At 41.9% G+C, this 12,264-nt stretch overlaps 1 protein-coding gene across 1 annotated transcript in view; it reads right to left on the bottom strand.

The window, feature by feature from the left end:
• Nucleotides 1-12,264, bottom strand: part of ANKFN1 (ankyrin repeat and fibronectin type III domain containing 1) — a gene marked incomplete at its 5' end in the record, with an annotated part of 56,462 nt that overhangs the window by 7,166 nt on the left and 37,032 nt on the right. The window contains 5 exons of the mRNA XM_079323602.1: nucleotides 2,932-3,100; nucleotides 4,902-5,052; nucleotides 6,464-6,630; nucleotides 8,653-8,868; nucleotides 12,049-12,165. Of these exons, the coding sequence (XP_079179728.1) occupies nucleotides 2,932-3,100; nucleotides 4,902-5,052; nucleotides 6,464-6,630; nucleotides 8,653-8,868; nucleotides 12,049-12,165 (820 nt within the window). The remainder of the gene's footprint in view (nucleotides 1-2,931; nucleotides 3,101-4,901; nucleotides 5,053-6,463; nucleotides 6,631-8,652; nucleotides 8,869-12,048; nucleotides 12,166-12,264) is intronic.

Here is a 12,264-nt window from a genome sequence, read left to right as displayed (position 1 = left end):
GTTATCACACATCATCCTCTGAACTGTCCTGCAGAAGGGTAACACAGAGAGTTCAGACATGACCTCCTGCTTTGTGTAATTTGACTTTAGAGCAGCACAGAACTATCCAAACTGTACCAGAGGTAGCAGAGACAGAACAGCTACAGTGCCATGGAGCTTTGCAAATATTAATTTACCTGGTGTGTTAAAGCTACATTATTCCAGAACCTGCCACTGCTCAGGCAAAACTGAGCAGTTACCTCTCCAAATGGCAGTGCAGACATACTGAAACTTGCTGAGGGAGAGCAAGTTTTCAGAAATACTTCTCCATTCATTGGTGCTGCAGCAAATGCAAACATACAGCAAGATCTTGTTAGAGCAGCGAGTGCCAGTCGGATTTACTGCTGCTGCTCTCCTGGACTGGGGCAGGACATTTTTCAGGGTGTTCCAGGTATTAAATGCATATATTCTTCTCATCAGAAATATAAAAAAAAAAAAAAAAGAAAAAAAGAAAAAAAAGAAAACAGTGTCCCATGCCTACTTATCCCTTACAAAAAACACAACTAGACAACATGATTAGAATAACTGAGAACATGATTAGAATAATTGAGAAAAATTTGTTGAACTTAGAGATCCAATCACATTTTTAGCATTAACAACAAAGGCCTAATCTGAATATAGAAATCTCACGAAAAAGAGTGAAAGAATGAATTCTACCTTCTGGTTTCAGCAATGCCTAGATATTGCAGGGATCCAGTGTGAATAGTGTGTGGTCTTCCAGTACATATGCCATATGTGGTGGACTCCTGAGTGAATTACAGCTGCGGTTTCGGCTCCAGTGCTGAAGTTTTGAGCCTTTGTGGTTTTAAGTCAGACCCTTTAATGTTACTTTAACAAATGTTACTTCAACGTAGTCTTTTGTGGTTATGCAATTATATAGTTGGTAGCCACCAGCTAATGGGGAATGGAAGCTTCTAATATTTGAGATGTGAATCACAGTCACTTTATAGAACATCAGGGATACATATATAATAAGTCGTATTGAAATGTCATCTGCCTTTGGCCAGAGGATTGCTTACTTAAAAAAAATACTCAAAAGTAAAATTCAGCTTTCCATACTGTTTTCTCCACCATGAACTGCTTTCCCACTGCAGCAATGTTGCTGAACAGAGAGGGCTGCACCAGGAATGCCTTTTAGGAGATGGCTGTTGCATATTTGCCAGTGCCACACCATCCCATGCAGGCTCTATTGATTTGTCAGACCCATGCAGGCTGTGTCCCTGAAATGAGAGGCACTCCTTCCCCTGGCCTGTCCCACCTAATGAGAGTCAAATAGTCTGCACAACCTCTAGTGAGGAGATTATGTGCATCAGAGATTAATATGCTCTGTGCATTAATTTGCACAGCAAGGCAGCAGGCCCCTCTCACCAGGAGAAATGATGTGCTCTGTACTCAGAGGCCAACAGGCTTCAGGGTGGCACATCTGAGGATAAAAGTCTGGCTTTAGGGCACTTCAGCCATGGCTGTATGACCCAAAGCACTGAGCTAACTCTTCTCATTCAATTACATTAGCTTTCCTTTGAAGGGGTAATTTTCCTTGGCAGGCTACACCATGTATTGTGTGGCTGTTCCACTCATAATTGTATGGCAGCTCAGCTGGCATCTGTCCTCCCAGGGGCAGCAGAACCCCAGAGCTGTCATGGGCACCACAGTGTGCTGTGGCTGCTGTGGCATCAACCCAGTGCTGTACTCCTGCCTGATCCAAATGCAATTTGTGTTGCTGGGTGATGGTAGCTCATGGATGAGTTGTGACTGCAGAAACACAGGCAAGGCAAGACACTCCATTAATATCTAATCTCCTACATAAGTGATTTGAGCAGCACTTGGCACTGATACACAGAAGATGGGAAGGTAATGGTGTCACATAAACACCTGAGAAGGACATCACTAGGGACACAGCCCCACTAAGACCTCTCCTGCTGTGGCTCCTGGTGTACTGAGTCGATCAGTTTTGGCTCATATCTTTCACTCTTCTCCAAGGCAGAGGAAAGAAAGATCCCCAGTTTTACAGGCCAGAAGGAAACTGAGCAGACTGATGTGTAAGGCTCAGCAGCCCCCACATTTTAATATTCTTTCTAATAAGAACTGTTAAGTCTTTATGAGCTGCTTTTATGTGGAACCTTTTCTTTTCTCTGTGGACCAAAGAAGAAGAAATGAGAAATAGAGTACCTTGAAGCTAAAGCATCTTATGCCTTCTGTGAAACAGCTGGAAAACTCTGTTTTGGGGAATTCTTGCCCAGTCAGCAATGCAGTGGAAGAAGAGAGCTGAATCTGCTACAGCACAAGATGTGCTCTCCAAAGAAAGAGATTCAAGTCCAGTGCTTTGGCATTTTTCACAACAGGCTTTGGCTGCACCACAGCAATAGGACAGTCTCCTGCATTTTTCCAGGTATCAAAAGGAAAAAGATGCCTCTCACATGGGAAAATCTATTCAGACCTTTCACAAAGCTGTGAAGGAGTCAGCCCTTGAGTAGGACCATCTGCAATCAGGATCTGCAGAAATCCCTGTCACAGAAGCAGCGATTATCCTTGTGACAATGCAGAGAGATGATTTTTCCATCTCCTGTCACGCTCCAGCCTTGCTGTGTCATGTGTAATTTCTCTCGGTTCTGTGTTTGAAAGAACATCATCTTGCAAAGGAGCTTATAGACACATAGTGGATAACTGTGGGCCTTGCTGTCTGCTTTGCATTTCAATAACGATGGCTACAGTGAATGCTTTAAGCGCCCTGCTCCCTCTGTAACTCGCACACCGTTATAGGGAGCGTTGTTGCCAAAGCCATCATGTGATTTATTGACTCTCCACTGGGACAAGGGGGAAAACAGATACAACTTTGTGATTTTATTATAAGGAGACTGGGTTAATATTTCTAGGTGAAGCAAGCTACTATACCGAGTTCAAACATCTGAAGAGGGAGGTTAAGAAATCCTGAGTGTGGGGTGTAAGGATTATTCTGTCCTGGGGCAGTGCAGACGTCGTCTGAGGCGGGGAGCAGGAGAAGAAAGGAGACATTGTGACCCAGTTCCAACACCTCCTGTGTGTACAGACGGAAGTGCTTAGCCTGTACAGGGACACGCGCGGGGGAAGGAATAGGAGAGAATTACAACATGGCACTTATATAAACAACACCCCAAATGATATAAAACATTAAAGAAAATTTGCACAACATCAAGCTCGGAATTTTTATAAAACGTAAATATTTGGGGCGGGGTGGGGGGGGGTGGTGGTGGTGGTGGCTAAATGTGGGTTCATGTCACTACATAAAATAAAGATTTAAAGCTGCAATGTTCCACATTAAAACAACACACACAGGCACAGCCCCCCTGAAAACAACATTTATGTTTCTTATTAGGCAGAAAATGATCACATGCCATGTGCTTTTCAAGATTATGATTGCATAATTATGTGAAAACATGAAAATGGATTCAATTAAAAACCTTTAAGATTCAATTTAGGGTTGGTTAAGAGAAATATGCAGCTCTCCCTCAACACAGCACTGAGAAGGTTTAACAAGTGCTGCAGCAAGAGAAAATGGCCCAGGCAGAAGTGGCCTGAGGCTGCTCAGAGCTGCTATTGCAGAACTGCCTTCTGCCCTGGCTGTGCCCCAGTGCCACTGTCCCTGCTCCTGGTTACCACAAAAATAATAAAAATACATAAATAAATCCGTGGAATTAAAAATGCAACTCATTAACATAAAAATTTGGTGCTGAGCCATCAGGCCATTTGCATCTGTGTTTAACTGCAAGGTCATGCTGATGTCTATCTCTCAGGCACAATGGATGAGCTCAGATGCTTGGCTGAGCTGCAGCCTCAGGAACATGTTGCACTATGATTTCGATAGTTTATTCCCTAACTGTAAAAGAAAAGTTGCACAAAAGGTATAACCTCCAAGCAAATGCAATAACATAGAGACCTGTACAGAGCCCTATTGAATTAGAGTGACTGACCACAAGGCAGCACACCATCTGTCTTAATTTTGGATTTACTTGAGTCTTACTTGGCTCTTCCCAGGCTAGAAGGTGAAGCACTGATGGATTCCTTTTTAAAAGCAAAGCCTAAACCTTTCAAAATCAAGAAATGTAGAACCAGATTAATTTATTTTAAGACCACATCTTTCTAGCTGCACAAACAGACCTTGAAGTGAATATAAAGATGATTTACTTCTACTTTAAGACCTCTTTACCCTTGCAGACCAAAATAAAATGGAATTCATGTAAACAAGAAACAAACTTCTTAGCTTATTTTTTCATGGATCTTTCACATCGTAGATTACTCTCCCTGACTTTATTTATTCACATATGCATTTCTTGTACCTAAATGTAAAGCCAGAAGCCAGACACCTCTCCTCACCCACAGCAATCTGGAGGTCTGGGACTTTGTGTTTTAGAAGGGGTACATTCATCTGTGTGCAAAAGAACAGCAAAATTCTCTTTCTTTACCAGGCCATTCCTAAAGCCTCACTCGAAACAGAAACACTCTCAGAAAACAGTCACTTGCTGTACTTGCCTGCAAAAATGCCTCTTTTTCTTTGTCAGCTTGGTAAAGGTGCTCAAAACGACTACTTTCATGTAAATGTGCTTATTTGCACCTGCCTGAAGTTGCACAAATAAGCTAAAAGATGAAAAAAAATAGCAGGTAGTTGAAATTTGTCTCTTAATCCTTGAATGTTTGCATGTCCAGGACAAGAACTGTTTTACTGAAGATGTTTCCCCTTGGAATAATGGAATATAAAACTTCTCTGCTTTGCTTTTCTTGCAACCCTGACACTGAATCCCTACTTTTCAGTGGCACAGTTTGTAGCTTTTTGTTGCTTCTTAGGAATGGGGTTTTTAAAAGGTGATAAATCCCACAAAGGCCAGTACCTGATGCAGAGGTAGATTGATCTGTTTGAGGAGAGCTTTCACTGCAGTCTGGAGCTCATACAAGAACAATTGAGCAGGGCAGTCTGAAGCATGATCCATACTTTCCACGGATTCTGAGCCAGAAAGTGTTTGGATCCATTCCCACTCATCTCTGTATGTTGAGTCAAGTTAAAATTAGAAATATAACAACAGTTCAATGCACAAGCAGGAATTCGGTGTATGTGCATTTGGGATCTGTTGATCATTTAATCCTCATATACCAAAACATTCTAAACTTGTGCAATCTTGATTGGACTTTGAAAAGTTTTATTTTTCTAACACATGTACATCAGGCTGAACATTCCTCTGAAGTCCAACTGCCTTTGAAAACCTTTAGTAAGTCTTCTCACTTCAGTTTTTCTCTTTGACATTTTTCATTCCCTACCTACCACAATATTTTAAAAAACATGCATTAGAAATTGTTACAACTAGCAGGAAGTTTGATCTTTGTGAAGGACTGTCTTCTACTCATGGCAACCAAAGAACTTCCTGCTTTCCTCCACATGTCTCCATTTGAGACCTGATAAACATGGGAATCATAGTTCTGGATCCAATCCCTAATTCAGTCTTGAATAGCAGCCAGCATCAAACATTAAAAAAAAAAAAAAGAATGTACAGGAAACCCCACTACAAGACAAGCAATAGTTGTGGTATAATCACTGCTAAATAAAGATCTGATCTTAAACTTTAAGAGTTGGGATTGTTATAAATTCTGAAGCCTTAGCCTTTATGTTCCTTCCAACATTGTTGTTAGCATTCACTACTACATTCTGGATATCCTTTTTATCTATGTAAATATCCAGTTCCTTTTTCCTCAAGCAAAATTCTCAGCTGGTTGCTGAAATGATGTGGGATTAAAAAGCTCCAGAAAAAGCTCAATAAAATGTGTTGCCCACTAGGCAAGGACCAGGCAGTACAAACAGGGCCCTTGCCAATGGGTGAGGGAAGCAGTGGACAAGGGGAAAATGGCTTTTCCAGAACACAGCAGTGTGCTGGGTGTTTGCATTTATAAACATGGTTTTCAATTGCTGTGTGTTTGCTGTGGTTTAGCTTGAAAAAAACAGATATCACATAAGAGAATCAACAGAAAAATTCCCCACACCAACACCCCATAGTCAGGGCTGCAGGCTACAATCTTCTGAACAGGTCATTACCCTGAGCAGAACTGGAATAACCATGGAATACCATCCTTAGAAACCAATGGGCCCCTATCCATGTGTTCTGGGTAGGTCCTCAGTCTGCTGGGAAATCCAGGTGCACCTGCTGAGCTCAGCAGGGCTCTCTGGGGTGGCTCACACCAGGGCCAAACCCTTCTGCCACACACCAGGGCCAAACCCTTCTGCCACACACCAGAGCCAAACCCTTCTGCCACACACCAGGGCCAAACCCTTCCACACACCAGAGCCAAACCGTGCTGCTGCAATGGCAGAATTGCCTCGGCATTAACATTTATAAATTTATCATTTACCAGTTGTTTCAAACTGAAAACAACTGTTCTCTCTGTGTTCTGTGTACTCACTTACTTGGAGACGTTGCCGTTGTCTCGGATTTTGACGTGACACAGGACATTGGGCAGCTTCTGCAGCACGAGCACTTTGATCTGATCCACAGAGCTGCAGAGTTTAAGGTAACCCAGATACAAGCCAGGAGGGAGGCGCTGCTGACTTCGTTTGTGATAGGAAAGTATGTCCTGTTTTAAGGGAAACAGTCCTACATTAAAATCTCGTATTTTTTTCCACATAAGCAGAAGAGTTTCGGAGCAAAAGGCAACAAATGTTTTTACAGCCGTTGTTCCCAATTCAAAAAGCATTTAAGCACATGCTTAAGAATATGAATAATCTCTGGTAGTTTGGGTGCACTTGGACAAGTCCTCACTTAAAGCCATACACAGGATCTCTAAGGTCCCAATGTCATGCAGGAATTGGCTCTGACACCTGAGGTTTCAGTCTTCTGCAACTCTGGTGTTTAAACTGGCTTAAATAACCCACAGCTCTGCCTCCTGTCTGATCATTTCAGTGGTGAGCCCGGTCAGGGAACTGATTCTTCTGAAAAACAACTTGGGCAAAGGAGCAGTTGTTTTTCAGCCCAGCAGTCCCTGGTTCAGGTTTTGGTTCGTGGCTACACAGAGGGAGCAGAGCAGTGCTGGGAAGAGCTGGGAGAAAAGGGCTGCAGGAGCCAGGAGTGTCCCCAAGGAGATCCCAGCCCACAGCTCTCCAAAACCTGGTCTGTGTCACCTGCTGTCAACAGGAAGATCCCTGTCAGCATGGGGCTTGGTAGTTTGCAAAATTGAATTAGTGGCAGCGTTTTCTGAACAAATATCTTGATCAACAAATAGAGCTTAGAAGAAATTAGTATTGATGGTGAATTTGCTGAAGCCAGGAGACACTTTTAGAGCCATTATAGCAGCTCTCCAAAACTACCTGAAAAATGATGCCTGCTGCCATCCATCCTGAGAAATGTGTGCTTCTGCAGTGGGTGAGGATTAAGACACCTGGCCCGATGCCTTTACTCTTGGAACCATCAGATTATCTGCCAGTGCTATGCTTGGCTCTGACCAGTGCAATTAGACCCTCATTTTCACAAGCACTTCATGAACAAAATACCCACTTGATGATTAAAGAGTAATAGAAGAAAGGGTGGGCATTAGATAGGAATGTGTAAACCATTAGGGGAACATATTTTCCACTTGGATCTCTGTGGAAATCTGATCAGGCCTGTATTTTGCTTTTCCTAATATAAAACTTTTGCCCAGATTGACAATTTTCTGCACCTTTAACACATTGTAATACGTTAAATCTAGCATAGATCAGGTAAGTTTTATTGTCTTTTGGAAACTTTTTAACGTTCCTAAAACCTGGTAACATATATTTTGATTGCCCGTCACTTCCCGGTATGAAAAGCAGAGTCTGTGGCCAAGAAAGTGCCTCTAATTCAAAAATTAACCACAGCAGCCATCATCTCATGGACAGTGCTAAAGAAGTGACTAAGGATTTGTCTTGTCTTTTGCAAGACAGTTTTAGGGAGATTGACTGTTGTTACCTACAGAAAACATGTATTGAATTTAACATAAATTATCTTTGTTTAATGTGAGTTCAGAGATAATGGTTCTCAGGGATGGTAACTGTGCTGAGTGTGCCAAGCAGCTTCTGAGATCAGTCCCTGCCTTGGCATTTTTCTAATTGCAAGCCTACGAGCATGTGATGCAGAAATTAAAGGGGGGTTATGGTCAGTGAAGGATTTTTTAGCAGCTCTGAGGAGCCCTGAACCCCACAGAACAAGTTTATTAAGTAGAAGAGTAAAGTTTAAAACTGAGATTTAGTTTTCAAGGTTGGATGGAAAAGTCTTACAGAGTGTAGAAATTCTAAGTGTCTGTATAGGTGCTTAAGAACATCCCAGAGAATTTTAAAGCTTTTTTATGTTCCTTGGTACAAAATTCCATAGCCTGGTTTCCCGAAATCGATAGAAACTACTATTCTCTGCTAGGACTTTAAAGTCATTTCTTTAGAATGTCATGGATATTTTGCATATTAAGGATTTGATCCCAGACCCACTGGAAGTAATATAAGTCTTTGCTCTCAATGGGAGCCTTGCCATTAATTTTATTGGGCACTGGACTAAGGCCTGAAATTCTACAAAACACTTCCAAAAATCAGGGCTCTGGCACAGGTTTTACAAAAGCAAATAACACACAGTTAGAGAAGCAAAGCACTACCTGGATTGTTATAAGCAAGATGTCTAATGCTGTTGGCTCCTCTGGAGTTGAAAGGGATTTCCTCTGGCTTTGTAGTTTGGATACCTGCATCCATTTGCCATTAAAAAATGAGTACAGACTCTCCACTTCTCTTACAGTAACTATCAGCACATTGCCATGTCGATCCTTGATTGGCTCATAAAAAACTCTGCCTAAATTGTGAGTTCCCAGCAAATTCTAGAAAACAAATATAAAATGAAAGTTATGTATCACACATTGTTTGAAACATAACTTTGTGCTCATTGACATCAGTCCTATTGACTTCACTAACAATGAGACACAGTGTGTTTCTCCAACCCTTATAGTCATAGTGACAAAAGAAAATGTTTTTCCTTAGGTTGTGTTTGTGGATTGAGTTGTGGATCCTCTGATGCATTTGGTCCAGTAGTGTTTACTCTAGTGTTTAATGGAGAACCTCAGAAAGACAATGCCTTTGTAAAAGGCAAATTAATTCACCCATTTACTGCAAAGAAATAACTTACTTAGGCCAAATTTCCTAGTTTTGCCCAGTCATGTAAAGGTGAAGGATGCAATTTTTGAAAGCACTTGTTGGTCTGTTGGTGATTCCTTTGATTTGAACTTACTTAAGAGCTGGGTGCTTATCTGAACCTTCCCAGAACCAAATGTCAGAGATCATACACAATTCTTCCTCTTTCCTCAAATCATTCATAACAGAAATTTTAAATATTTTTTGCTATGTTTATTAACTATAAACTCCATTCTCTATTCTCAGTTTTAAAATTATTCAGATTATTTTCAGCAACAATAGCAAGAGACCCTCATGTTTGTGCTGAATGTAAATAATTCTGGAGCTAAACTGTGGAGTGTGTTTGTGAAGCACAGGATTTGAAGAGACACGAACCCTTTTACTTCAGATACCAAGAATGTGCTAGACAAAACAGGCAGAAACTAACAAAACTACCAAGGCAAAGCTCTCCAGGAAAATATGTGAGGATTAAAGAGAAGTAATTTTAAAAGACTCCACATAAAATACATATTTTGGTTAAAATCCCTTTCTTCACACAGTAAGGCATCTGCTTATAGGTGCAAACACACTCAATCCAGTGACCAGCCACTGAAGAGATTCCCAGATGTCTAAAAGAAAAATGCCTAACATTTAAAATATGCTCATTACTTTGTGATTTTTCAAGAGATCTACAGTAAGCTGCATAGGGAGTAGGGTAGTGTAAAATGAAAACCTGAATTCACAATGAAGCACATTGTATCTTTAGGGAAGTGCTGTACATTAACTTAATGACACTGTAAACTGATAAATTATGCTGAAATTAATTATCTGCACTTAGCAGGCAATATTTACTTATCAACTTTAATATTATTAAATTGTTTATAAACTCTCAGAAGCCAGCACAGTGCCAGGGTTTGGATGGCATAAGTTGTCTATTTTACCTTTGTGCATCTCTTTCCAGGGCAGACTGCTGGTGTCAATATAGCCCCTGTCCCCTGCCTTCTAAAACTGCTCTGCCTTTTGGGGTTTGCCTCCTTCTCTGACTGACTCTGGGTGTCTTGAGTGCACATTTTGTGCTAATCCCTGTGTCTCCAGCTGGGGCAGACCCTGCCAGTAGTACTTAGCCATCTAATTGTCATTAATCACTGCAGCATGTCAGTGTGCCCAGATGAAAACAAACAGTTCTTTGCTGTCACTATGTTGTGAATGATATTCCAGCACAGGGAATGGGGGACCTACTACTATCAGTATGAGACTGATTCATACCCTAAAAATGTTTTGTGGCTGCTTAGCTTGTTACCCCATCACTTGTGCTTTGTTTGCTTTAGTTATCTGGTGGTGACAACAGGCAAAGTTGCAGTCCCTGTTGTCTCTGAATCTACAGATCTAGTCCCTGAGCAGCTGTGTCATCACTGATCTTTTCCATTCTGTTCTAAAATCCTGCAGAGTCAGTCTGTTAACTGCCTCAATAAAAAGTATTCAAGCATATAAACTTTATTGAGATCCTTCCACTGGCAGGTCCCATTGGGCCACACACCATTAGAGGGTGGCAGCTGGTGACAATCCCTGTGTCCCTCAGGGACCAAGCAAACAGAACAGATATTCAGGGCAATGCATTTGGCAAAACTTCAGCAGGGCACCATACACACCACATGGGCACATTTGCTGTGTCTCTGTGTTTCAAGCTCTGCACTTTGCATCTCTGGTAGCAAATAGCACCACGAAGCTCTGGGAATGTTTGGTATGTCCCAATGTTCTCTGTTAAAGGGGATCTGCACAGGGGAGATGGACCTGAGCTGTGTGCTACCTGAGCTGAGCCAACCCCACTGGCAGAATATTCAGCAAATATAGTTAAAACACTCTCTGCTGACAACTCCAAGGACTGACAAGCAGCTGCTGCTTAACACAGGTGGTCCTCCAATAAAAATGCAGCAGGCTGGCACTGATACATTTCGGGGCACTTTTGGGAAATCACTGCAGACAGGTGGCTGCCCAGGAAGGCTGCTCTCCTGCACAGCATGCTCAAAAGGTGCAAAACAAGCCCCACATGCATGTTGTTAATAATGGCCCCACAGTGTGTGTCTCCCCAGCTGCTGCAGGCCAGGTCACTGTGCTGACACAGCCCTGGGGTGATGTGTGGCCAGCACAGTGCCCAGCAGTGAGGATCTGCACCAATGCCAGGACTGCACCACTGATTGTCTGGGAAGCTTTGCTGACTTCAACAAAAGAAGAAAGTGGGGCCTGGATATACTTTTTCTGTAACAACCAGGCACACAGCTTTTTGAAAATGTATTTTCCCACAAAAGTAACTATTTTAATGAAAGTGTCTGCCTGCCATCTAGAGATTTCATGTTGTTGTGAAACCCAGCTTCAAAACTTGACAATACAGGTAGAAATGCTCTGCTGGACAAAGTGTAATTTCTATTTGCATAACAAGTAGTGAACTGAGGCACAGAAGGATTTAAATGACCTGTTCAGTTCCACTCAGGTTGCATCTGTAGCAGACATTGGAATAGAAGAGTGTTTAAATACTTCATTAATAGATCAATAATAATGAATAGGCCTATAAGAGGCTTTTGAGCAGCAAATATTAGGATTATATTAGGATTGAATTCCCAATCTGAAAACTCACAGGTTCTCTGCTGGTTCATATCTGTTTGTTTCTTCTTCTGGCTTTTTTGTTCTTTCTTTCCATTGTTGCTTTCCTTTGTTATTCCTACTCTTAACTTTTAATGTAACTGCTTCCTTCCTGGCAGGAGAGGCTCAGTGCCTCATTTCACTGGAGATGAGAATGCTGCTCCAAAGAACAGTCCTTGCACAGCTGGCAGCTCTGTTCCTTGAAGATCAGAAAGTCACTGAGCTAGCAGCCAGAAATATGCCATGGGACCCACCTGTAGCTGTGCTGCTGCTGAAAGCATCTTCTGCCTGGCCTGGAGAGCTGTGGATGAGGACACAGACACAGCCATGTTCTGCCTCAGCCACCTGATGTCATCCCACATGCAGGACAGCTGCAAAAACACATCCACTTCAACCAGTCCTTGTTCTCAGCATTTGCAAAAGCAGAAGTGATATTAAGATGCATTTTGGACTTGGAAAAATCAGTAGAT

This window comes from Erithacus rubecula (assembly GCF_903797595.1).
Source record: "Erithacus rubecula genome assembly, chromosome: 20".
NCBI lineage: Eukaryota > Metazoa > Chordata > Aves > Passeriformes > Muscicapidae > Erithacus > Erithacus rubecula.
Note: the sequence above shows the minus strand (reverse complement) of the source record. Positions and strands in the feature narration are given on the sequence as shown.